We start from the raw sequence: 26,861 nt of genomic DNA, 5'->3' as shown, positions 1-26,861 counted from the left end.
AAAATCATGTGTAGGAGTATTTGCTACAGTAGAGTCATTGTTACATAAATGGTTAGTTTTCAGAAGGTTAATTTAGAAAGTAAAATGTTCTTCCTAGATGGAAGAGGGCTGAGCATCAAAGTACTGAGGTTTGTAGTTCACTGAAACTGTTGGTACAAAATGAAGAACTAACATGATTTGGCAATTATTCTTCACTGTTTGGTATCAATAGAATTTCCAGTTTGCTGTTCTGTGTGATAATTATCTTAAAATAGGGGCAAATCTACTGTCCTTGTCAAATAGCTATTTTTAGAAAATTTTGGAAGAAACATTGATATAGTTCTAAGGAGATAAATTGTATTAAGTTGTATATCCTGCTAATTTTTACTAGAAAGAGAGTTTCTTGTTGTTTGACTACTGTTCTGAGTTTTTTCTCTCCTGAAGAACTCCAAATATGAATCAATGTATTTCTTTGCAAATTGAGATGATCATATTTCTTTTTTAAGAGATTCATCAATTTATTTATTTTTAGTTTTCAACATTCATTTCTGCAAGATTTTGAGTTCCAAATTTTCTCCCCATCTTGTCCTTCCCCCAACCCCAAGACAGTATGCATTCTGAATACCTCTTCCCCTAATCTGCCCTCCCTTCTATCACACCCTCCCCCTTCTCTTATCCCCTTCCCCTTCTATTTTCCTGTAGGGTAGGATAGATTTCTATACCCCATTGCCTGTATATCTTATTTCTCAGTTGCATGTGAAAACAATTTTTAACATTTGTTTTTTAAAATTTTGGGTTCTAAATTTTCTCCCTTCCTCCCTCCCCACCCACCCTTATTGAGAAGGCAAGCAACTTAATATGGGTTATACTTGTGTAGTCATGCAAAACACTTCCATAGTAGTCATGTTGTGGAAAACTAGCTATATCTCCCTTCATCCTACCCCCCCCCCCGTTTATTCTATTCTCTGTATTCTCTCTTTTGACCCTGTCCCTCCTCAGAGGTGTTTGCTTCTGATTACCCCCTCCCCAAGTCTGCTGTCCCCTCTATCATACTCCCCACCTCTCACTGTCTTATCCCCTTCCTCCCTATTTTCCTGGAGGGTAAGATAGCTTTCCATACCCAATTGAGTGTGTATGTTAATTTCCTCTTTAAGCAAAATCCAAGAAGAATAAGATTAACTCATTCCCACTCTCACCTTCCCCCACTTCCCCTCCACTGTAAAAGCCTTTTCTTACCTGTTTTATGTGAGATAATTTACCCTATTCCACCTCTCCCTTTCTCCTTCTCCCAGATAATCCTCTCTCACCCCTTAATTTTATTCTCCAGATATCACCCATTCATCTTCAACTCACCCTTTGCCCTCTATCTATCAATCTATCTATACATATAATTTTTTTCCCTCCAACTACCCTAATACTGACAAAGGTCTCATGAGTTACAAATATCATCTTTCCATGTAGGAATGTAAACAGTTCAACCTTAATAAGTTTCTTATGATTCCCTTTTCCTGTTTACCTCTTCATACTTCTTTTGAGTCTTGTATTTGAAAGTCAAATTTTCTATTCAGCTCTGGTCTTTTCATCAAGAATTCTTGAAAGTCCTTTATTTCACTGAATGTCCATTTTTTTTCCTGAAGGATTATACTCAGTTTTGCTGAGTAGGTGATTCTTGGCTGTGATCCTATCTCCTTTGCCCTCCAGAATATTATATTCAGAGCCCTCTAGTCCCTTAATGTAGAAGCTGCTAAATCTTGTGTTATCCTGATTGTGTTTCCACAATACTTGAATTGTTTCTTTCTGGCTGCTTGCAATATTTTCTCCTTGACCTGGGAGCTCTGGAATTTGGCTACAATATTCCTAGGAGTTTTCCTTTGGGGATCTCTTTCAGGAGGTGATCAGTAGATTCTTTTCATTTCTGTTTTACCCTCTGGTTCCAGAATATCATGGCAGTTTTCCTGGATAATTTCTTGAAAGATGATGTCTAGGTTCTTTTTTTGATCATGGCTTTCAGATAGTCCAGTAATTTTTGCATTATCTCTCCTGGATCTATTTTCCAGGTCAGTTGTTTTTTCAATGAGATATTTCACACTGTCTATTTTTTCATTCTTTTGGTTTTGTTTTCCAATGTCTTGATTTCTCATAAAGTCACTATCTTCCAACTGCTCCATTCTAATTTTTAAGGAAGTATTTTGGACTTCCTTTTTCATTTGGCCAGTTCTGCTTTTTAAGGCATTCTTTTCCTCATTGGCTTTTTGGACCTTTTTTGCCATTTGGGTTAGGCTTTTTTTAAGGTGTTATTTTCTTCAGTATTTTTTTGAGTCTCCTTTAGCAAGGTATTGACTTGTTTTTCATGATTTTCTTGCATCACTCTCATTTCTCTTCCCAGTTTTTCCTCTACTTCTCTTACTTCTCAAAATCCTTTTTGAGCTCTTCCATGACCTGAGACTAATTCATATTTTTCTTGGAAGCTTTGGATGTAAGAGAATTGACTTTTTTGTCTTCTTCTGATTGTATGTTTTGATCTTCTTTGTCACCGAGGAAAGATTCTGTGGTCTGACTTTTTTGTGCAGTTTTCTCATGATCCCAGCCAGTTACTTGAGTTTTAAATTCTTTGTTAAAGTAGGGTCTGTTTCTAGTGTGAAGAATGTACTGTCCCAAACTTTGGGGATTTGGTGCAGCTGTTTTCAGAGATACTTCTAGGGACCTGTAAGTTTTCAGTTCTAAGGTGATCAAGGGTGAGGTGTTTACTCCTTTCCTGGCCTGTGCTCTGGTCTGTGAGAGAGTTTCTGCCTTGAAACTGTGAGGAGGATTCCCTCTTCACCACCACCACAAGCTCCACCATGCCAGTGCCCCTGTTCACCCCAGGACCGCCACCCAGAACTTCGACTCAAATCCAAGCAGGGCAAAGCAAGAGAATCCTGCCTCAGCACCAGCAAAGAGATCTCTGCAATCCCCCTCTGATTAGCCACTCTATTTCCCCTTAGTCAGTGGGCTGGAAGCTCAGGAAGAAGCCGCCACCCTGGGGCTTCAGCCAGGACTAGGGCTGGGACTAAACTTCTCTCTTACTGTGGTCACAGACTTTTCCCACTGACTTTCTAATTTGTCATTTGTGGGTTGAGAAGTCTGGAAACTGCCACAGCTGCCTGTGATTCAGTCTGCGCCAGCTTTGCTGAGGCCTATTTTGCCTATGCACCCATGCTGAACTTTGTTTCTCTCCCAGCCTGGTGCAATAGATCTTTTGAGTCCACCATCCAGGTTTTTGGGAAATTTGTTTCAGTCTGTCTTTTTGCGGGTTGTGCTGCTCTAGAATTTGTGTAGAGCCATTTTCTACAGGTGTTTGGAGGAGAGCTCATTGCTTTTGCTCTGCCAAATTGACTGTATTTCTTATAATTGTAATCAACATGTACATGATTTTAGTGGTGGCCTATTAGTTATCTGCCAATGTCAAGGTCTTTTATGGTTTTTTACTAATTTTAAATTAGTCATATAAGCAGTTCCTGGTTTAAGCACTTGACTTTGTAATGACTCGTACATTACAAATGATAACTACTATAGGCCCTGTCCTATTGTCCCCCAAAATTCCCATGGCTAGTACCATGACAACCACTGTGAAAACATTTGAAGCTTTTAGAGAAACTCTGGCTTCAGAAGTAGAGAAAGGGAATAAGAAAAGTGAGAGTATTTTAGGAGAGTTGACTTCTGAGTCATATTAAAATACTAGTAAATTTGCAATCTCATTTACAAATACCAGAAACTGGTGTTGGCCAAGAGTCTAATTAGTGGTCATTGATGATTAGTCAGCTATTATTAGTTAGCTGTTAGCTGGCTATTTTTGGTAATTAACTAAATTAGCTGATAAATTTGTGCAGTTTTACGCAAATGATCTTTCCCGGTACTTAGGTCTATTCATTTGATTACAAATAACTATTTCATAGAAAATGTAATCTTGTATTTGAACAATTTTTTTAACCTTTATGTAGCAGTTTCTTAATGTTTATTCTTATGGCACATGGTCAAATCTCTTTACTTTCTTATTTGAAAATCATTTGTATCTATATGTGAATTAGATTGAAAGACAGACCCCTGGTCTTTGGGAAATGGTAGTTTGTTATTTTTTCTCAGTCAATTTCCTTTTCCTTTCATGGAAACAAGAATTTCATAGTTACAAACACTGTAAACTACATTGATACCTGGAGGAAAAGAGGGCTTTATTGTTGTGACATACAATAATGAATTGGGTGAGTGGATCTGTGGAATAGTTTGTTTTATTGGTCTGTTTCTCTGTCGCTGCCCTTGTCTGTACCCCTTTCCTCTACATTACCTTTCTGCTTATTTTTGAAGAAAGAAACTGAAATAAGAAGTCATGCTTTGGAGAAATTATAAGGCATGTGAAACAATCCTATTAGAAAAATTTTCTTGAAGGTCCTGGCAGCAGTAGCATTAATAATAGGACATGTGAGATAAACCAGGTACTGTGTGCTTAGTTGTGTTGGTGAAGTCCAATCTTAGAAGATTACGAGAACAACCTAGTATGCCGTGTAAATAAGGAAGAAAGCCAGCCAGTAAAAATAGAGGCAACACAGAAGTAAATAGACTGTTAAGGAGCTGGGACACATACCAAGGCTGCATATATTTCCATTTATGACTGGTGACCTTCATAAACTTGGAACTGTACTTACTTCCATTGTTTGCGAGTTCATAATTTCTAATAATTCATAGAAGCCTGTACACATAATCTATGAAAGGGTATTTTTTTTGTGTGTGTCACTTATAGTTTATTTGAGTTTCTTCCCCTTAGTTGCCATTTTGGAAAGGATGTTATATTACTAGGATATGCCTTAATGTTGGTTAATTTCAGTCTATTTTAGGGCTCTTACAAATCTCACCCCCAAGGGAGGCAGACGTTGTATTGAATGATAAGTGACAAATTTGTCATTGGAGGGGCAGTTTGTATGCTGGTATTGGACATAATTAAAGATAGGAATTTGCTTTGGGGGATTTATGGCTCTAGAGAGCAAGATATCTTTAGCTTTAAGCTAAACCTAAGGGTTGACCCCTTTGCAACAAATGCAAATTTCTGCATTTATAGTTTCACATTAGAATAAAGTCTACTTGTGTCAGTCTGTCTCAAATACTGTAAAATTTATTTCCTTGCATGATTTCAGGTAGACTTGCTAATACTGCAAAGAACTTATTTGATTTATGGTTTATCCTGAGTAATAGAATCTGAACATGACTTGATAACTATATAGAATTTTAGGTTTTTGGTTTTGTTTTTTTTGGGGGTGAGGCAGTCAGGGTTAAGTGACTTGTCCAAGGTCACACAGCTAGTAAGTGTTAAATGTCTGAGGCCAGATTTGAACTCAGATCCTCCTGACTCCAAGGCTAGAGCTCTCTCCACTGTGTCACCCAGCTGCCCCTAGAATTTTAGTTTTTAAGAGATGCTAGGACAGGTATTTTTCTATATCATCCCCCCCCCCACATACATCAATGCTTTTGGTTATTTTCTCTATTTTGCAGTTGTATTTCCTACTTACAAGTGAATAAGAAATACTCTGAAGTATAAAATACATGGAATCTAATTGATGAAGAGATCATAGGATCACAGCTTTAGAACCAGATGTATCCTTGCAGATTATTTAATCCAATTCTCAGAAGTGGAGGAAGAGAATAAATTTACAGATGAGGAAACTGTGGCATGGAGAGGTTAAACGATTGCCCAGAATCACACAGGTGATAAAGTGACAGAGACAGTATTCAAACCATGTTCTGCGACTCCAAAACTCTGCCTTGCATTCAGTATACAGCTCAGTAGAGAGTCAGCTATACTTCAAGCCAGAAACTTTATTTTGCTCAAGATATAGCATAACATTAACTCTTTTCCCTAAATATTCAAAGCCTAGGTGTTAATATTTTGCCTCCCTTCTAAATCTGTACCTTGGGGTAAGTGGACAGTACAGTTGCTTAAGAGAGTGAAAGATGGGCCTGGCCTTGCAAGATTATTATGCATTTCATAGGGGTGCCTTTGACCTTGCAAGTGACTGTTATTTTAGGGTGAGAGGCATGCCTAGTGAGACCATTCAGAAATGCAGTAAACAAACAAAATGTGTGTGTGTGTGTGTGTGTGTGTGTGTGTGTGTGTTTAAGTGTATATAGTCACATAGAGGTAATATGGTCTATAGAGCATGGGACTTGGAATCAAGAAGTACTAGGTTTGAGTCCAGCCTCATGTACTTACTAATTGGTGAGGCTGAGAAAATATTTAAAGTAACTGAGATTTTAGTTTTTTCCATCTGTAAAAAAGGGATAATAATAGCAGTTAACTCATAGGGTTTTTGTTAGGTTCTAATATGGTTAATATATAGAAGGCATTTTATAAATCTTAAAGTTGTAAATTGTTATGTGTGCATGTGTATTTGTATTCTGTACCTCTAGTCCATTACTTTAGTGCCAAGGAGTAGGAAGCATGCTTCATCATCAGTTTTCCTTAGGAAGAGGAGGTCATTGTTTCTGTGTTTTTCAAAGTCGTTTCTCTTCACATTATTGGACAAATTCTTCCTTTGATTATACTCACTTCACTCTGTTTATGTTCATCTAAGTCTTCCCAAGTTTCTCTGTCTCTTTCACATTTATTATGCCATAATCTTTTGTCATATTCATGTACCATGATTTCTTTAGCCGTCAAGCCTAAGCACTAGTTTGATTTTTAAGGACCTCCATAATCTAGCCTTGTTGTACTTATCCATATTTATTATCCCGACTTTCCCCCAGTAGTCACTCAGTCACTCCCCATTCTGTTGGGGGTAATTTTCTCTTTCCTCTCCTGGTTATCTTCCTGACCACCATATGCATTTCTGGCTTTCTGGACCTTTTCTTTCTTGATCCAGATCTCATTGTTTGTTTCCATTTTTTGCTTTGACTTCCTAACTTTCAGGCCTTTAGTTTACTCTTATCCACTGATACAGTAGATCGTCTCAATTTTCTTTACTTTGCTATTTGAGTTCAGAGGTAAAAGCAGGACATTGGCTTGTTACTAATTTCCAGTGACTGCAGAAACCTTAATCCTTGGTTTAGTGGTCCAAGTCTTTTGACCTTCTCTGTCTTATTCACAGTCCCTTGCCTGACCTGTTTGATCCTATTACTACCCATGTCACCAGATCAGATTTTGGAATAGTTGACTTGATTATTTTGGAAATTTTCTTAATCCTTTTAAAAGCAAAATATTCATAATAGATAGTTGACCATGTTATGGATGAATTGATCTTTATTAATAATTAAGGTTTCTGGAATGATAAGATCAACCAGGATGTTCTTTGTTTATATATATATATATATGAGGCAAAGAGCTAGACATTCCAAAATTATAGTTTATTTTTCCACACAAATTAACATTAAGAGGGAACTACAAAGGGATACTAACTTCTGGGATGATTAAATGTACATGGAGATGAAGTGTTATGACATTATTTTAATAGGAAACGTAAGTATTGTGACAAATGAAGCCATAATTTTTTTAGATTTCTCCTTTCAGAGCTGTTTAAAAATTTTTGGCAGCAGTTGTAAGTAGCTTTGACAGTATGCTGAAGAAGGATCTGTGTGCAGAACATACTTCATATAATAGTGGATGTTATAGACAGTAGTCAGAAGAATGTGACCTCTTGTTATCCTGTTGTGGCCTTTTTTTTTTTAACCATTAGATGTCAGGAATGTTATATCTAAGTTTTTTTATATTATTATTTTAAAATTTCCTTTTTATGCCAGTCATTTCACCCATTTCACAAACATTCATATCCTATTGAATTCCTTCCTAATAGAGAAATAATTAAATAAAATAGACAGCAGTCTTGTATGATAGCACATAGAGCATTCTAACCCCAAAGTCCCTCACTTTCCTCTTAACAACACTCCTGATTCTGCTTACTTCATTTGATGTAAGTTCATACAGGTATGTCCATGTTTTTTAAAAATTTCTTATATTTTAATTTTTTTTACAGCACAATAACATTTCATTATATTAATAAACCACAGTTTGCTCAACCATTCCCCTAATCCATAGGACCCATGTGGTTTCTAATTTTTTTTGCTGCTGCTACTATGAATAGTTTGGTACACAATGGTACCTTTTTTTCTGTCTTTTATCTCTTTAGAATAGATGCCCAGTAGTGGAATCTCTGGATCAAGGGGTAAGAACTATTCAGTCAGTTTCTTGAATAACTTAAAATTTGTTTTCCAGAATCGCTGGCCCAATTCAGTTTCTTCCAGTGCAGTCTTGGGGTGCCTGTCTTCTCACAGTCCCTCCAACATTGAATATTTCCACATTTTGTCATGCTTGTAATTTTGCTATGTGTTAATTGTTCACTTTTAACATTTTTATTCTTCTTACTTTACTCTGAAAGAATTCTTATGCATCTTCTCCGGTTTCTATGAAAGTATCCCTTTTGTCATTACTTATGACATAGTAGTATTGTTTTATGTTTATGTAACATGATTTGTTCAGCCAACCCCCATAGGTAACTTATTTCCTCTTTAGTCTTTTTTGGGGGCAGGTGGAGTGGGAGTAAAAGCCTTGTTGTAGTATAGCTTGGTCAGAGGGTGGGCATAGTATGGTTACTTTATGTTGCTTTCCAGAATGGCTGGACCAAATCATAGTTCCCCTCAAACATTAATCTGCCCATAATCTCTCCAACATTGACAATTTACATCTCTTGTTGTCTTTGCCAATTTACTGATTGTGAGGTAAACCTCAGAGTTATTTTGAGTTTCATTTCTCATATTATGAGTGATTTGGAGCAGTGTTTTATGTAGTTGTTTATTGTTTGCTATTCTACTTTTGGGAAATGTTTATTCCTGTCCTTAGACTTGTGAATGATATTTATTGCATCTACCACTCCCCAGAACAATGCAGAACCTCCAAAATGTGATTCATCTTTACTAAGGAGTTTATCCTGAATATTCACACAGGCAAAACAAAGTGTATGAAGAGTGTTCATTTTTTCAGTAATATATATATGTGTGTATATATAATATATATATATAATGTATATACACACACACACACACACACACATATTGGACAGGCACTGCAGATGAACAATGAGCTGGGTTCTGAACTAAACAGAAAGGAAACAAAGTGGACTGGATTGTATTTGGGAAACTGCAGTTTTTTGTTTTTGCTTTTTTAAGGTTTTCTTTGAAGCCAAAGGCCATCTTTTTATTACTAACATTATTCTAGTAATGATATATGATTGGAAGTTATGGAATGCTGTAGTCTCTGAAGAACTGAAGTTGAGACCTTTGGATAGAGAGGTGGTGAACTGTATAGTGATCATGAGCAGGCTATAACAAATTACAAATAAGAAACTGCACCTCAGAAGCAGGGTAGAGGATGTCATCTTTAGTGGGAGCTTGAGTGAGTTCTGGGGGCTGTCACGACTGATTTGGTCATTGCATGTCCTCTACCTTGCCTCTTGGCTACCATCTTCCTCCCCTGTCCCCTGCCCCCATTCCCTTTTTGCACAGAAAATGACTTGTTTGAATTATAAAAAACTAGTGGGAAAAGTTGTTAGAATTTTTTTTTTTCCTGAACTTAAACTGTCTTCATGTCTCTTCCTTTAGTTTGTAACTCAATGACTAGGAAATGGGAGTTTTTTTAATGTCTTTTTTTATTCCTATATTATGAGTATCAAAATAAAGTATAGTACATATTTGACACCCCTACTTTTAGTCTACTAAGTCAGCCATATGTGTTTTAATTGCCTTTTGTGTGACCTACAGTTCTGATTATTTTGAGATTGTGTTTTAGGATTCACAGCCATGTGTTCCTACTAATATATATTAAATATTGATGTTAAAAATATGAGTGTTGTGTCAGCAAGTAACTTGGGATTGTTGAAAATGTACTGTACAATTCCAGAAATAAGATCCAGGCAGAGCCTTCTTTTCTAACTTGTTCTGATTCACACTCATTCATCATCTGTAATGCTTCTCTAAGATTCTCTGTCTCTGTTTATCTGTCTCTATCTTTCAGTCTCTCCCTCTATTTCTTTCTATGCCTCATTCTGCCTATTTCCCTCTCTCCCTCTTTCATCACTTCTTCCCCTAGAGTAACTGCCTGGGCTTTATCAACAGCTATATGCCATCTGGGCAACATGAATTTATATCCACTTTATTTTTTTCTTTGGAGTGCTGACCCTTTGCATGTAATAGGTATTTACAGGCTCTTTTTTGGTTGAATTATTTTTGTAGAATCATAATAGCAAAAACAAAAGCCTCTAATCTTCATAGGTTACCATGTATGTATGGATGGGTGTGTATACACGCCCAATGTGTCTCTATGCTTTAGATCTACTTTCATTCAAGTTCTGGTATACAAATGAGTGTTTGTGTTGTTATATAAGATTTCAAAATGAAAACTCTAGAGGTCATGTGTAGGGATTAGTATTTATGAGTGGTTGAAAAACCAAATTCCCATAGTTCTTTATTTTTATATAATAGCTGTCATTTATATCTGACACCCATATAGAATGCTGTATATATGGGATCTTATTTGATTCTTACAGTAACCCAGGCATACAAGAAAACGAGTTCTTTTGCCATAATGTAGGCTTGTTGTGCGCTGGATGTCTTGCATAGCTCTGGGTTTGCTTATTTTGCTTTTGAGCATTCTTAAAGTGCAAGATCAAGGACCAGCCTTTTATAGATTTCTCCTACCTTACAGGTGACAAGTGGGCATTTAATAAAGACTTTCTGAAGGTGAAAGTGGCTTTTGGCTGCGGAATGGGCTAAAGCATTATGGTTGGGGGGAGGTGAGAGGGTGGCACTGATGGCAGGCAGGTGTGGCAGAAAATGAGAAGTTGCAGATGTTGTTGGGGAGGAGATGAAAAGGTATTCTTCCTGATGTTAGGAAGATGTGACAAAATGTAGGATAGCAGTACAGATCCCTTTGCTCATTAGTGAAAGGCAATGAAGAAATCTATTTTAGTTAAGTGGGAGACAGCTTAGGGGAGTAGTGCAGGTAGTAGGGTATGGTGGACAGAACGCTGGACTTGTCAGAGCCTAGAATCTCATGATACCTTTGACTGGATTTATGCTATTATTAGCTAAGTTATCTGGAAGTCCCAGGTGGGAAAAATAATACTTTCTTTAATTACCTCTATAAAGTTGTTTCAAGGAAAGGACTCTGCAACCTTAAAGCACTGTTGAAAAATGTAAGTTATTGTTTTGGAGTGAGAATGCCCTACTCTCTTTAGATATCTTTTTGTTTTTAAAGGCAATTAGGGTTAAGTGACTTGCCCAGGGTCACACAACTAGTTAGTGTCAAGTGTTTGGTCTGAATCTGAATTTGAACTCAGGTCCTCCTGACTTCAAAGATGGCGCTCTATCCACTGTGCCACCTAGCTGCCCCCTTTGGATATCTTTGGTCTACAACACACAGCTGCCTCTTCTTGTAGATAGTGGGATGTGTTTGTCATGGAACCCCTAAGAGGTGTATGTTAGATTACAAGTGTTTGAGGAAAGGGACAGTCTCTCAGAAATTCTTTTGTATAGGTTGTGTGTTAATTAAGCTTTGTCAAACTGGCAGTGTTAAATGTAAAGACCTTTGTGAACTTGAAACTGCTATCTCCTCAGGAAACTGCCTTATTAATACTGATAATTAGATTTTGCACTGAGGTTAACATTTTTTTTTTAACTAGACAGCCCTGCAGCTTGTTGGGAGATGTGCTGCTTCTCCTAACTTTGCAGAAGTCTCCTGTCTTATTTAACTCTGCTTTTCTTTTTTTGAAAGGTTGCATGTGGAATTTTCTCTGTGGGAAGCTGATGTGTTGTCTGATTTCAGTGAATTTCCAGAATCAAACTCCTCGCTATTTGTATTTCAATTATTGGTAGAGCTTGGGGACTGTATTTCATAAAAAATGAAGCAGCATTAGAAGCATAGAATGATAAACTATGAGAACCGAAAGGGGTCCTAGCTATTATCTTATGGTGACTATGTCAACTTAAATTTTACTACAACTTCTAGGTTACATAACATGCTGCTTATGTGGTAATTAACTCCTTTACATTGAGGCCTCACTAGCGGAACAGAATTATATTTTCAAGTTGAACCAGACATGGTTAGATTTGTATTTGGGCCTGCTAATACCTTGTCGTCTTGTTATCTAGATGGATGGTAGGACATTTTATCTAAATATTGACCCTTTTAAAATCACCTGGAAAATATTTTATAAAAATCATGATGACATTTAAATAGCTTACAGAGGTTACCTTTAGGTGCACAAAAGCCCTATTTCTTGGTTATCTTGGTTCTTAGTCATGTGTTTTTCTGTTTCATCATTTCTGATTATTTTTGGAACTCCCAGAGAATTTTTACTGTTTTATCAAAGTTCACATTTTCCTGACATCTTAATAAATTTCAAAGCACAGTGTTTAAGTCTTCTCTCTTCTAAATAATAATGTTACATTTTTATAGTGCTTCACAGTTAACAGACTACTTTTCATATCTTATCAAATATGATTTGATAAGCTCTTTGAGGGCAGGGACTTTTTCATTTTTGTTACTATCCCAATGCTTAGCATATTGCCTGGCACGTTGTAGGTGCCTAACAAATAGTTCATGATTAATTTTCAAAACGATCCTGTTAGGTAGGCAGTTGCAGATGCTATTTTTTTCCTAGATGAAGATCAGGCTCAGAGAAAGATTAAGAAACTTCCAAATTGCAAAGCTAAGGTCATAGTGGAGTGGGGCTTGCCCTGAGTCTTCTGATTTTAAGTACAAGACACATTTTATAGTGCTGTACAGCCTTAAAATACCTAAATGTTTTCACTGATTCCCCTTAGTTTCTTTTTCTAGTTTTCTTTAAATACTTAATTTTTATTCACAAATTTGTCAGGCAAGTAACCAAATTCTTAATAATGTAATGTGTCTTGATGCCTCTAAATTCTGTATCTCATAGAATTGTCCCATACTGAACTATGGCTTGATGGTTTTGTTATTGGTATTGATCTTTATTTTTCTTCTTATAAAGCAATCCACATGTAGAAGAAATTGAGAACTTATGATTAAGAACCTTCAATGGCTCCCTGGTTGTCCAAAGGATAAAATACAAATGTTTTTGTAAGGGATTGAGGGCTCTACCCAATTTTGTTAACTGATTCTCCAGGCCTTGCTTCATTTTTTACTTACCTTTATAAGATAGCATCTGAGAAAAAAAAGATGACATCTGAGATATCCCCTCTTATATCTACATCCCCTAGAAAAGCTACTAAAGTTTTGAGGCACTCTGTGGGTCAGTATCCACTGAAAACTATAGCCCACAAATCCCAATAGATTTATTTACTTTTGCCAGCCAGAGGAAATAATTCAGAGCAAGACTTGTAATCATATAGCATAAATACAATAATAAGAAATGATCCTTCTATGCACATGTGGGGTGTTTCTTTATACAAGTTTACCACATCCCCTGTGAAATGGAAGGCACATACACGGAGAACCCGTGTCTCCAGACAGTACTCATGGGAGTTATGTGTAAGGACTCCTGTGGCCAGAACATCGTATGCTTTCTACATTTCAGAGTTTCTGGAGACCTTTGGCTATATCGTGATGATGTTCTCTGGTGGGCATCATATCTACTTTCTGCTCCCATCTGCTGGGCCCCAGCCATTTAGTCCCTTCAGGGCTGCTTGTTGCTGTTTCTACTAATCAGTCAATTAGCAAATACCTATGAAGTACCTGCTTTGTGAGAGTTATTGTACTAGATGCTGAGGCTTTAAGCACAAAGAGTGAAACAATCTCTACATTCTAAGGAGGAAGAGGAAGTATGTATACACATGCACACACACTTCACACCAGGGAAAGGAATGACTTTGACCTTTAAGGCCTGATGAAAAAAAAAAATCTGACAGCATATCTCTGAGCAGGTCCTATGCCGGATGAGGCTTGCTCCTGTACGGAGCCAACAGAGGGATGGGACACCAAGGTACTATGTGCTGCTTAAGTATTGCATTTTGTTGGTCTTACTCAAGAAACACCACCACCCTTTTATGTTTACTATTTGGTTAAGCTTTATATTACTAATATAAGCAAAGGGTATGCTAGAGCTAGTGGGGAGAAATATACTTGTATATAGGTGTTTTGCAAGTTCCCAAAGATGAATGAGTTTTTGTATCCTCCTAGAAACCATAAGTATAGGTTAGAGATTGACTTCTGGATGACTAGTTTTCTGCTCCATCTAGTCATAGTTCTGGAAGGATGAAATAGTAGTGTCTTCTCTCAGTAACTCTTTTGGCACCTGGATAACATAGCATTTTTTTCAGCTAAGAGAGGAGGCAGAAGCAGACTGGAAGAATATTTGCAAGTTGTGCTGTGTCTGAATAAAAATTGCATGTTCAAAATTAAAAATGTTTTTTGGGTATAAACACTAAACATTCTAGAAGTGCAGGAGAGAGCAGACTTCTAAATATTCTATATCATTTTTAATGTTGGAGATGTCTGTTGATATTGGAGCTTTATGTTCATTGTTATATCACATTTTCCCAGGATTCATCTTTCATTCTCTTGTCATTTTTCCAGGGATACTATGGTACATCTTAACTTTGTTTATGCAATTTGATCCTCTGATACCACCTGTTAGGACAAATATAATTAAGAAATAAAATGATTATTTAAGCTTCTTGTTAATAACTGACTTTAGAATTTGTGGTTGCATTTACATCATGGAGTTTGTGCTTAGCATTGTGTTACTTAGTGTATGTATCAATGTCATATGTGGGAAATGTGTGAGCATTATAGAGATTAAAATGACAGTAAGACATATTCTAATTCTTCCATTTCACCAACTTGCTAATTTTTGTTACTGAACATGGTTAACTATCTTTAAAAAGTCAGTTAATTTTCTCAATGTTGGTCTTTTAGTTTAAAATGTTATTATTATTTCAAGTTCCTTATAATGTAATTTCCATAGGATATTGTTTAGTAGAAGCCTTGTTGAATTATTTATTATTTGACTAGGTGAAAGAAGCTCAGGGAGAAAAGCTCCCCCTAGTGCTTGCTGGATAAAATGTGTAATTTTCTCTCTCTCTCTCTTTCACACCCCACCCCCACCTCCACCCACTCCCCTTTCTCTTCAGCTTCCCATATAGTGTCATGGCTGTGTTTAGAAAGCTAATGTTAATTTCAGTAATCCGTAGTTCCGAAGAATTACTCTTCTTTTTGGCAAATGAAATGTTTTATTTTGGTGTCTTTTGGATTCAGGGAGCTCTTTTCACTTCTTTTTTTAAATGGAAACTAATTTTAAAACTTATGCCTAAAAATCCTCTATTAAAGTCCTATTCTGGCATGGAGGTGATCCTGGATTCCCAGAGAGCTATTCCAGAAGAGTAGAAAGGCAGGAAGGCCCCACTGAGCTGGAATGGATCTTAGGGATGGACTGATTATATGTCTGTTGTTCAGGGACCAGCCTAGCTAACTTTGGAGAAGTGTATTCATCCCCAGATGGCCTCACACTGATGAACTTTTTAGCCATAGTGACTCTTAAACTATCTACTGAGTTATGAAAGAATTGCTATGTGCATCTGATTAAATTATAGATCTTTGAGTTATTGAATTAAGTGTAGTAGCATGTTAATTTTTTTAAAAAATTATTCTTTGTAGAGTGAATTTTAAAAGGTTAGCAGGGTTCAATGTTTATATTTTTAAAACCTCAGCAATATAAGTTTTGTTACTTGATTGTTTCATTACTGTGTCCCTCATAGTCATGAAAAAAACTAAAGAAAAGTCACCCTTGTCCCAGTTTGGCTAGAATTACATATCTTAAATCTCTCCAGCTGGTTTTTGGCATCAGGGTACTGATTTCTAAGATATTGAATTACTTACCCTTGATGTAGAGTAATTGAGTTTGCCTATTTTTATTCTTCAACATTTAACAAACAGTTATATCACAGAGATTATATAATTATGTGAGAATCAAAATGTCCATGTTTTCTTTGTTTTCACTTAGTACATGTTTATTTTCCTGTATTACATCTCAGTGAAATTTGCCAGCGAGTCTGTGATCAGAGAAAAATATTTCTCATGGGACTGTTTGATATGGCAAGAGTAGAACAGAGCTTGAATATAGAATAATGCTGTTAGTGATCATGCAGATTGACTTAGAATGGTGATTACTAATGGAATGATCTTAGATAAGAGGGGAAGAAGAATTGTAGTAAGAAATCCATTGTTTTAAACTAGTAATTACTTGGAATGTTCATTGTCAGTCTTTAGCAGTTTCTTAAGGGGGAAACTTCTGATCACAAAAAAGGCTTAAAATAAGAAAATCTTCACATTGTAAGAATTGAAACTATTCAGGGTCCTGATTTGTTTATTTATCTTCCAAAGGCTCTAATTCCTTTTAGCAGCATGGAAGTAGTGATACTCAATTTATGGGTACAGTGTACTACTTTACTATTAAATGTTGTATTCCATCACTACAATTCTTGGACAGAGGGTCTGCAACAGCTGTATGACTAAGAAAGAGTTCTTTTTGTCTCAAAAGATAAGGCTAGTGGAGAAAAGAGAAGAGGAAGTGGTCCTGTTACCAGCTGTCTGAGATGGTGATTGGCCTCGCTGTTCCCTCTCTACTCTAATTGTGAATGGTTTTCCTCACAGGCAGGTCTGTTCATATGCCTCCCTTTCCCTATAATATATCCCATGTATGGCTCCTTATTATCTGTACTTGGCATTTAAAGCTCTTTATAATTTGGGATCCCATCCTACCTTCCTAGTTTTGTTATACATTACTCCCCTCCACCAATTCTCCAATCACTCAGATGGGTCACTAAACAAGCATTTATTAAGCCCCTAACATGTGTAATGTACTAGGCATTATGCTAGGTGCAGTCGTGATTCACAGTGAGCCTTACTTACAATCTAGTGAGGGAGGCAACCAGTGCATAGGTAAGTATATACAGAGTAAATATTTAGTGAAGAAATAAAAACACATACAAAGTAGTTAGATACAAGGTAGTTTGGGAGAGTGAGCACTAGTAGTTGGTAGATTAGGAAAAGCTTCATGTAGAAGATGGTGCTTAAGGGGCATGTTAAAATTCATCCATCCAGTCATCTTCTTTTTACTATTCCTCGAGTATGACATATCTTCTCTCTCACTGCCTTTACACAGGTTGTCTTTCATGACTGAAATTCATTCTCTTCCCACTGCCTTTTGGAATTTCTGTTTTCTTTCACAGTTCAGCTCAAATGCCGTCTTCCATGTGAAACCCTTCCTGGTCCCCTAATGCCTAGTGACTTTTCCCTTTTTTTTTCCTGGTATTTTGTATAAACCTATATATGTGCATGTTGCCTTCCATGTTAGAATATAAGCTTCTTGAGGGCAGGGACTATTTCGTTTTATCTGTTTCTTCTTTTATCCAAGATACTGGCACAATGTTTAGCATATGCTTTATAAATTTGGGAGCATTGTGATACAATAAAAACAGTTACTAGATTTAAACTCAAAGGACCTGAATTTGAATCCTGATTGTGTCACTTATACTCTTATGGGCCCATATGCCTTGAACTTCTTAATGGCTCTGGGCCTACTTTGTAACTTCTTTTTCTACAGCCTTTAGAAGTCATTTTTTTTTAAAGGAAATGCATGTTGACCTTAATGTCAGCCTAAACAAAATCTATTTAGGAAGGAAAATTCATAAAAAAACTCAAATATTTCATCCTAAAGCCAAGTATAAAATTGAATGTTATGTCTTTTGCTTCTGGTGCTCCATTTTTATGGGTAGTTGAGTGGTATAACTTCTGATGAAACACAATTCTTTGTTGGTCTCAATATTTTCTTGATTTTCCCCCTCTCTTCCATGTAACTGTAATATATGTTTTATGTCCTAACCACTTTCATTTACGTAAGCCCTATTAAATATTATTAAATATTATACATGTAATTAAAATATAGTACTGATATATCAATATTGACATACTACCGAATATTGTTTTATTTCTCTTATACGTGTTAGGCTAGTTGATTTTTAATTTCAAACTTGAAGTTTCAAGTAGTTTATTCTGAACTCTGTTCATCTTAATTCCATCTCCAGATGTTTATTGAAGTATAGTCAGATAAAGGGAACACTGGGAAAATGATTATTGTCTAGATATTTCTTCAAACTGTGACTAGTACTCTGATATCTCCCTGATTAATAAGTGTCAAACTCCTATTCCCAGTTAATTTTAAACAGCAAAGAGAGGTCATTGAAATTAGAGCATTCCTTTTGAAAGAAATCAGAGGCTTTCTTTGGCTTTCAAATTCCGAACAATTCATGTATTTCCTGTATTCATTGTCAGGAAATGCTTGACTTTTGTAGCAGTAACGGTTACTAGTAGGAGATCTTTTTAACCGGTAGTGGCATACTAATATAAACTTCAAGAAATATTACTCATTCATAAAGAGAGAACGCTTCCTAGTAAATGTGGCAAAAACCTCTTATTAAGGATTATATTCGTTTATCAAATTTAGTATTCCTTGGGAATGGCTCCTCTCTTCAGCTGGATTCCTGATGAAAAGGTAGCTTATATCATTATTCTTGTTTTTTCTGAATTTTCTTTTGCATGGATAAGCTAAACAAATCTCAAATCATGTGTCAGTCTTAAGATTTATTCTTAAAGTTAAAAGGATTATTGTGCTTAACACTACCAGGATTCTTTGGTGCTTGCTAATTTAACTCTAAAAACTAATTAAATAATATGAAGTTTGATAGCACAGTGTTCTAACATAACACTGTTCCTACAGGAAGGAATGGCTTTGATGTCTGTGATTGTTTACTTAGGTAATCTGAGTCCCTTAGTAAAGGCACTGAAGCAATAGGAAGAAAAAGCTAACCATAAAGACTGTGCTGCTTCTTGGCAATACTGTGCTGTTTCTCAATATTGTGAGGCTTTTGAAAGTTAAACCTGTGTAAGGCATTATGTTTTTTGTCATTTTGTATGGATGCATTGGTCTTTTAATATTTGAGAAAATAGAAGTTTATCAAAATGTTTCTGATTAAATACTAGAAATTAGTATATTAGTCATCTTTTACCAGTTCTGTGTAGACTATTCCTTTTAAAGGTCTCTGAAATGATTTGCAGCTGTTGCCTCCATAGCTTTCAGAGCATACAAATATGGTTAGAATACTTCATTTATAGGATTTTTACCCTGTTTAAAACATAAGACTTTTCCTGTTAACATTTAAAGTAGGTAAAGACTATCTTTTAAAATTCTAAGTGGTTTCAATTGTCCTTTGATTTTTGGTAGTAGCCTTGTTGTAATTCCAAATTATGTTAGTTCCAAATTATCTTTTGTGGCTTAATGGTATACTTATACTAAGAAAATTAAAAAAAATAACCATTTTTATATTTTTTATAGCTAATACCAGATGCCATATGAAATGGCTTTTTTGGGATAAGATAATGGACTGGAGAATTTTAGAGCTATCAAGGATCTTAAAAACAGATTCAAGAGATTAAGTGATTTGCCCAGTGGCAGACCTGGGTAAAACTTTCAGGTATTTTTATATGGATAATCCATTGTCATCTTAAATAATCATGTGAAAAACTGAGCTTATGATGGGAATTTTAGAATGGCAAGTGACCTAGCTTGTGCATATTTTGATTTCTTTGTTTCTGTTATATGGAAACACCGTGTAAACAAACCATGATAAACCTTGCTGTTATTTTAGACTTTCCCCTCTTTTTTAACCCCTCCCCCAACCTATTTAAATGGTTGCCCCTGTCAATCCATCCTTATTAACTGATTCTGTATCCAAAAATCTCATTGTCATTGTAGGGCAATATGAAGGTTGAAAAACCCCATAAAAGAGGGTCCTAAATTCTGTACCCAAAACACATGAATTAAAGCATTTTCTCCCCGAATTTCTAGAATTGTATTTGTGAGTTGAGTAGCACCTAGTTTACTGAACTAGATGAGTGATATTTGATAAAGCATGATTTCTGATCAAGAGGAATCTTTTTTTTTTTAGGCAATTGGGGTTGAGTGACTTGCCCAGGGTCACACAGCTAGTAAGTGTCAAGTGTTTGGTCTGAGGCCAGATTTGAACTCAAGTCCTCCTGACTTCAGGGCTGGTGCTCTATCCGCTGTGCCACCTAAGTGCAAGAGGAATCATTTTTAAGGAGCTTTTATATTAATATTTTTGGCTTTTCATTACTTTTTCATTACCTTTATTTCTAAATATACCCCTTTCCAACTTATCCAGAGAACTATTCCATGTAACAAAGAATGAATGAATTAATGAAAAATCTTATATAAAGCACTTACTATGTGCCAAGCACTGCTGTAAGCATTGGGGAGACACATATAAGGACAACTCTTTACTCTTCAGGAGCTTAAATTCTTTTAAAAATTTTAATTTTTCTTCTGAATTTAATAAACACCAAGTAAAATACACATTTCCACATGAATAATAGACCAGAAAAAAGGAGATTGTATGTAAAGCTGCAAATTTTCATTATGTACAGTTTGCTTTTCTTTTTCAATATATAACTTTCAAGGTGGTACTGCTCATCCACAGTTCTTTCTGGCCTTCCTTCTGTTCAGAGAGCTTACATTATGACAGGGAAGACAATTGTAAAGGAGAGTGATGACCAGGGATGGGGCAAGAGAGAGAAAGAGAGAGAGAGAGAGAGAGAGAGAGAGAGAGAGAGAGAGAGAGAGAGAGAGAGAGAGAGAGAGAGAGAGAGAGAGAGAGAGAATGAATATAAATGAATATATGAGAAATTCCAGTATATGAACCAGGAACAGCATGTGTGGTGTTTTCTGATCATAGTAGTAAGCATCATGTATGTTAGTTTTGCTGATATTACTTACCTCAGTTCGTTTCAGTCTTTTCAGTGTTGTTCTTATTCATAGTTTCTTATAGTGCAGTACAATTTCATTACTTTTGTGTGTGTCATTTTTTATTAATTTCCCAATCCATAGACATCAGTTTCTTTCCATTTTTTGCTACCACAAAAAATGCTACTATATATATTTTGGGATGCATGGAGGTTTTATTTTTTAATCTTTAATCCCTTTGGTATGTGCCTAGTAGTGGAATATCTGGGTGAAAGAATATAGGCATTTTGTTAATTTTTTTTTTTGCCATAATTCCAAATTGTTTTCTGTAGTGGTTGGGCCAACTCATACTCCACTAATAGTGTTTTAGCATGGCTATCTTTAAAAAAAAAACTCTTTGACATTGAGATGTTGACTATTCCTGTCTTTTCTTATCTTTGCTGATTATAATCAGCACAAGTGTGAGGTGAGACCTCAAGGTTCTCTTGATTTGCATTTCTCTTTAATATGAAGTTAATTTGTAATTTTTTGGAGAAGTTTGTTCATATCCTGTGACTTTCCATTGGGAAATGGCTCTTGGTCTTACATATTTCTGTTAGTTCCTTATATATCTTAGATAGTTGCCCCTCAGTGGAGATACTAAATGAAAATAAATCATTTTAAAACTCTTGGTGCTTTTGCCAGCCAGCACCATTACTTGAGACTCTGGCTTGAGAACCAACAGTACTGAACTGATAAGGGGAAGAGACGGCACGGAGTTAAGCTGACTTGATCATGTGTTGGCCTGTAACACCTGACTTCTTTTGCAAGCTGTGTCATGTGTAAAGTCCCTTATCTCAAAGACATAACATAGGTTTTCCATTACTCTTTAAAAGGAAGTGATAGATATGAATGTATTACTTTGCGTCTAATTGCCTGATCCTATCTTCTATTATTTAAAAACTGGAATTCTTGTATTTAAGACTTGAACATTCTTGGATATTCATAATAAGTAATTTTGTTCAGGGAAGGAAAAACTAGTTTGCATAATATCATGGACAACTAAAATCTAAGGATCAGTTTCTATTTTAGCTAGAGATTCACCATATCAGTTAGTTAATAAACATTTACTAAGTACCCTCTATGTGCCAGACACTATGCTAACCACTGAGGATACAAAAAGAAGCAAAAAAGAGTCCCTGCCCTCAAGGAGCTCATGCTCTAATGGAGGTGACAAGCAAATAAATGGGACTTTTCATATGCACTTTCTGGGCTTCAGTTCAGCCTTGCAGTAGTTTTTATGTTCGTCACTGGAATGCTTAAGAGAACTGTAATTACTTTTTTGGGGAAACTTATCACATCTTGGAAAGCATTATTATAGAATCATAAGTTTAGATATGGAAAGGACCTTTGAAGCCATTGAGTTCCACCTCTTTTATTTTATGGATGAGGAAGCCAAGGCACAGAAAGATTAGGGGGCTTGCCTAGGATCACACAGGTAGTATTTCAAGTTGGATTTGAACCCAAGTCTTTCTGATTCTGAGTCCAGTGCTCTACCTACTGAATATCAGCTCCATAGAAATTTTACAGTTGTCCCTATTATAGTGACACAGATATAACTTTTTATGAACCCATAACAGTGATATCCATATCAGAATTTGAATTTTACCTAAACAAAACTGTAAATACCAGTCATTTGATGATTTCACTTTTCTGGTTTACCTAGATTAGCATTTGATTGTTATATATTTTATCAGAAGTTTTGAGAGGTATTTTCTATATATTGGTTAATCGTGCAATAGAAATGGTTTCCAACTTTACATCTGAAATGAGGATTTTGTTTTCTTTTCTTTTCCTGCAGGTTCCTGATGTTATTAGCAGTATAAGGCAAGTGTCTAAAGCAGCCCTGAAAGAGGATGCCAAACCTAATAAAGATAACGAGGATGCCTTTTACAACTCTCAGAAGTTTGAAGTGCTTTATTGTGGAAAGGTAACTGTGACCCATAAGAAGGCCCCATCAACTCTCATTGATGACTGCATTGAAAAGTTCAGTGTACATGAACGTCAGCGTCTCCAGAGTGAGCAGCGCAGTTCTGATTACAGTAGTGACCTTATGGTCCTTGAGTCAGAAGCACCCATTTCACCAGTAGATGGTCAGTTTGAGGAACTTGATGAAATAACCTCTCCTGCCTCTGGCCTAACAATGGTAGCAGGACAGACAAGTTTGTCTGGCTCTCGTGTCTGCTTCCCTGAAAGGATTTTGGAAGATTCTGGTTTTGACGAACAACAAGAATTTCGGTCTCGATGTAGTAGTGTGACTGCAGTTTCTCAGAAAAAGGTGCATGATGGCACCCTAAAAGTACAACCACGAAGAAGACATGCAAGTGCCCCTAGTCACGTCCAACCCTCTGACTCAGAGAAGAATAGAACGATGCTGTTCCAGGTACTTGCTGGGCATTCTGTGAGAGCTTTGCTTTGCAGTCTATAGTATCTTACATTGCAGCCTGAAGGCAGGCTGACAGCCAAGTTGACTTTAGCTAAATTGGTCACCTCCAAATGGGTAATTAAGCCTTCTTTTTCATCCCTACTCTCAAACAAGAAAGAATAGAGACAAAGCAGAAAATAAGAGAAAGAGAACAAGAGTGCTCCAAGTTTGGAGTCAGAGAGAATTTGGGTTTGAGTCAGAGATTCTGGCTGTGGCACTTATAACCTGTGTGGCCCTGGGCAAGACACTTATCCTCTCTGGGCCTTAATATCCTCATATATAAAAGGAGAGAGTTGTACTATATGACTTCTTAGGTCCTTTTTAGATCTAAATGACCTTTTGGCCAAAAGAAGGGAGAAAAGATTTAAGGAAATTGGAAAGGGAGAATATTAGGGCATAAGAAAGGAACATATATGAAAAAAGTAGATTAAAAACAGCAAAGTGGAATAAATTTAAGGGGAAAAAAGGTTATGTTTGTGGCTCTAGGTCTCTCCTATCAATATACTACATAGTATCAATCCATAAATAAATACTATTAACCTAGATCTGCATATAAGACATCTGAAGGGATCTGGGGTGGGGTAGCATATTTGAGGGAATCACCAACTCTTACCAGGCATGGGAGAGGTAAAAGAAATTTCCTAATGAAAAAAGGAAAGGCTGGATGGATAGTCATCAGAGTTTTCTGAGGACACACGTATGTACACACACACACACACACACACACACACACACACACACACACACACAAGCATAGATAGATAATAGCAGGCAATCAGGAAAGAAGACTGAAGAAGTAGTTGATTTAGTCATTGTGTATTTCTGTCATCAGAAGAATTCAGGGAAAGGTATACTGTGGGCATCAGAACAGTGTCTTTTCTACTATTCCCCTTCATTTCTCACTCCATCCCTTACCCCTGCCAAAATAAAGCAACTTAAGGTTATAAAATAGAGAGATTCTGAAGTTCCTTGTGTTGTAGGACCAGAGAGGTAGTTTGGTCAACCCACAGCACTTTAGGGATATTCCTCAATTATCAACATACAGATGAGAACCTTTGCTTATTTTTAAGGACCTTTAGAGAGAAAATGCTAAAATTTCCTTTGGTGACTCATTCAAAAAAATTTTTTTTTGGGTGAGGCAGTTGGGGTTAAGTGAGTTGCCCAGAGCCACAGCTAGTGAGTATTATGTGTCTGAGGCTAGATTTGAACTCAGGTCCTCCTGATTCCAGGGCCGGTGCTCCATCCACTCTACCACCTAGCTCATTCAAATATTTTAACAATCATTAGGTTCAGCACATATGGATCACCTTCATAAGGAGGAGGGTACCAAGGGAGCATACTGATTAGATTTGTCTAGACTAATATGTAAATTTTAAAAAGATTTTAAGGGTTATCTTTCCCTTTTGGGTCAGTCTACATTTGTATTATAAATTCTAAGGCTAATACTATATTATTGTGAGGGAACTTGGTAGTAATGGTTTTATTTCAGTTCAGAGTTAAAAAAAAAATCTACTACAAACTTGTCTCACAAGAAGCTAACATAGTTAAACTTATACATTTATACATTTTTTCAAAAGTAGGTAAATTATTTTGGGGAACTGATATTTCATAGCTAAAAGATGGATTGAGAAGGGTTGGTATATTTGGGACAGGTCAATTAAGTGTATATGCATAATTGAATTTTTATTGATAAAGTGAAATTTTAAGTACTTTTACATTGGAAATAATTAGTATGTCTTTATTTTCAAGGTTGGGAGATTTGAAATTAATCTAATCAGCCCAGATTCCAAATCAGTTGTTCTTGAAAAGAATTTTAAAGATATATCTTCTTGTTCTCAGGTATGTATTATAGGAGATAATATTTAAACGAAAAGCCCATATAATACATATAAATATACCCCAAAATAACCAGATCCAAAAAAAAGCTAGGCTTTAGTTTTATATACTTTAAGTTGTTTTAAATTTATGTGTGTTTATCATGTAATCTTAGATTACCACCTGCCTACCCTCATATCCACCCCTAAATAAATAGGTTTCTCAAAAGCTTGAGTAGTGAGGCCTGTGGGTATGATGTGGTCATTCTTATTCCTTTGAACTAAAAGTGATAGAAAAAAGAAAACTACTGTTTTTAACCAGTTCTGTCACATTTCCCATTCCTTTACCCCCTCCTTCTGTTAGTGGCCCCCTCTTTACCTCTACCCCGCAATCATTGGAAAATAAGAAATCTAACAATTCAAATATATTAGTTGGTGACTTTTACTTTTTTTAAATTTGAAAATATTTTAAACTGAGCAAAGTAAAACTTCATAGTAAGTCGCCCCATCTGTTTTACTTTCCCTGTCTGATTGCATAGCCTTACTTAACTTCTTTCTTCCAGCCCTCTTTTCTAGCTTTCCTTAGGCTCTACCTGGTTGAAGATAGCCACATTTAGGAAGAGAATAGTGGAGGGTCCTTTTATGAGTGAGAAGTACTGCTTTCCTCAGCTCAGGGAAGAGGGCCAGTTTCTTTACTGAAAACATGAAAACATCATGTCAGTGTTTTAAGACCCACTGAGCTAATGAGATCCTCTGAATATGGAAATTGTGTGTGTTTTCTTCTCTCCATTCATTATGGAGCTAATGAAAAGTTTTCTTTTAGTCACAATGAACTGTGTCAGATTCAGATTACTTTCACTTTGTGGTTCTTCAACCTACCCCTGGTTACTGGATCACTTCGTGCTAGAGCATCAGTATCCTCTTTCTGCAGCCTTTAAGCTAACTTTAGCATCTTAGGAATCACATTAGGTGTCTGCTGGTTTAGCTAAAGCCTCATTCCCATTTTTATGCTGGCAACACATTTGCTTTTATAACAGTATAGTCCTTCTAGCCAGTTGCTGCATGTGTGAAAGTGCTGGCTGGCTAGAGGAGATTGGAACAAAGGCTAGAGCATTCTCCAAGAGGTGTTTTGGAAGTTATCTGGGCTTGAGTTAAGGAGTAGCAATTAAGTAGGGTGATTTGTAGACGGTACTGATTTACTCAGGCACTGTGGCAGTCATCACTGAATGAAAAGTGTGGACAACTGCTGGCTACAGTCTTTTGTGTGTCGCTCTTCTATTGTGTGGCAGTTTCTAGAGTGTAATTTATTTACGTGGATAATGCATTTTAATGATAACTGAGCAGGCAGTGGCACATAGGGCAAAGGTGGCAAACACGTGGCATGCCACGTTGTAACCTTCAACACGCCCGAGTGAAGCCTGAACCGGATTAAAATGCAATTGGGAAACGTTTAACAGAATAAATGAAAACACAATAAAACATAGATAAAGTTAATGTCTGGTTTTCTGAGTCAGTATGTGGCCTGCAGGGATTCTTATGTACAGTTTAGTGGCCCCTGTTTCTATTTGAATTTGATAGCACTGGATATAGTAAACTTAGAGTTAAGAAGACATATAGTCACATCCTGCCTTTGAAACTGTGATCCCAGACAAGTTGGGCAAATATCTTATCTCTCTGAACTTCGGTTTCTTTATCTGTAAAATGAGGGGGTTGGACTTAAGAGTCAGGAAGACCTGAATTTGAATCCTACTGCAGATAATTACTAGTTGTGTGACCCTGGGCAAATCAGTGATC

General features: G+C 36.4%; 1 protein-coding gene across 1 annotated transcript in view; it reads left to right on the top strand.

Moving 5' to 3' along the window:
- TBC1D4 (TBC1 domain family member 4) overlaps nt 1-26,861 on the top strand; it is a 213,686-nt gene that overhangs the window by 104,659 nt on the left and 82,166 nt on the right. Inside the window, 2 exon segments of the mRNA XM_020992453.2 lie at nt 22,630-23,211; nt 25,003-25,092. Coding sequence (XP_020848112.1) covers nt 22,630-23,211; nt 25,003-25,092 — 672 coding nt within the window.

The sequence above is a fragment of the Phascolarctos cinereus genome, unplaced genomic scaffold (assembly GCF_003287225.1).
Source record: "Phascolarctos cinereus isolate Bilbo 61053 unplaced genomic scaffold, phaCin_HiC Scaffold_7;HRSCAF=346, whole genome shotgun sequence".
NCBI lineage: Eukaryota > Metazoa > Chordata > Mammalia > Diprotodontia > Phascolarctidae > Phascolarctos > Phascolarctos cinereus.
This window is presented reverse-complemented; position numbering and strand designations above follow the sequence as displayed.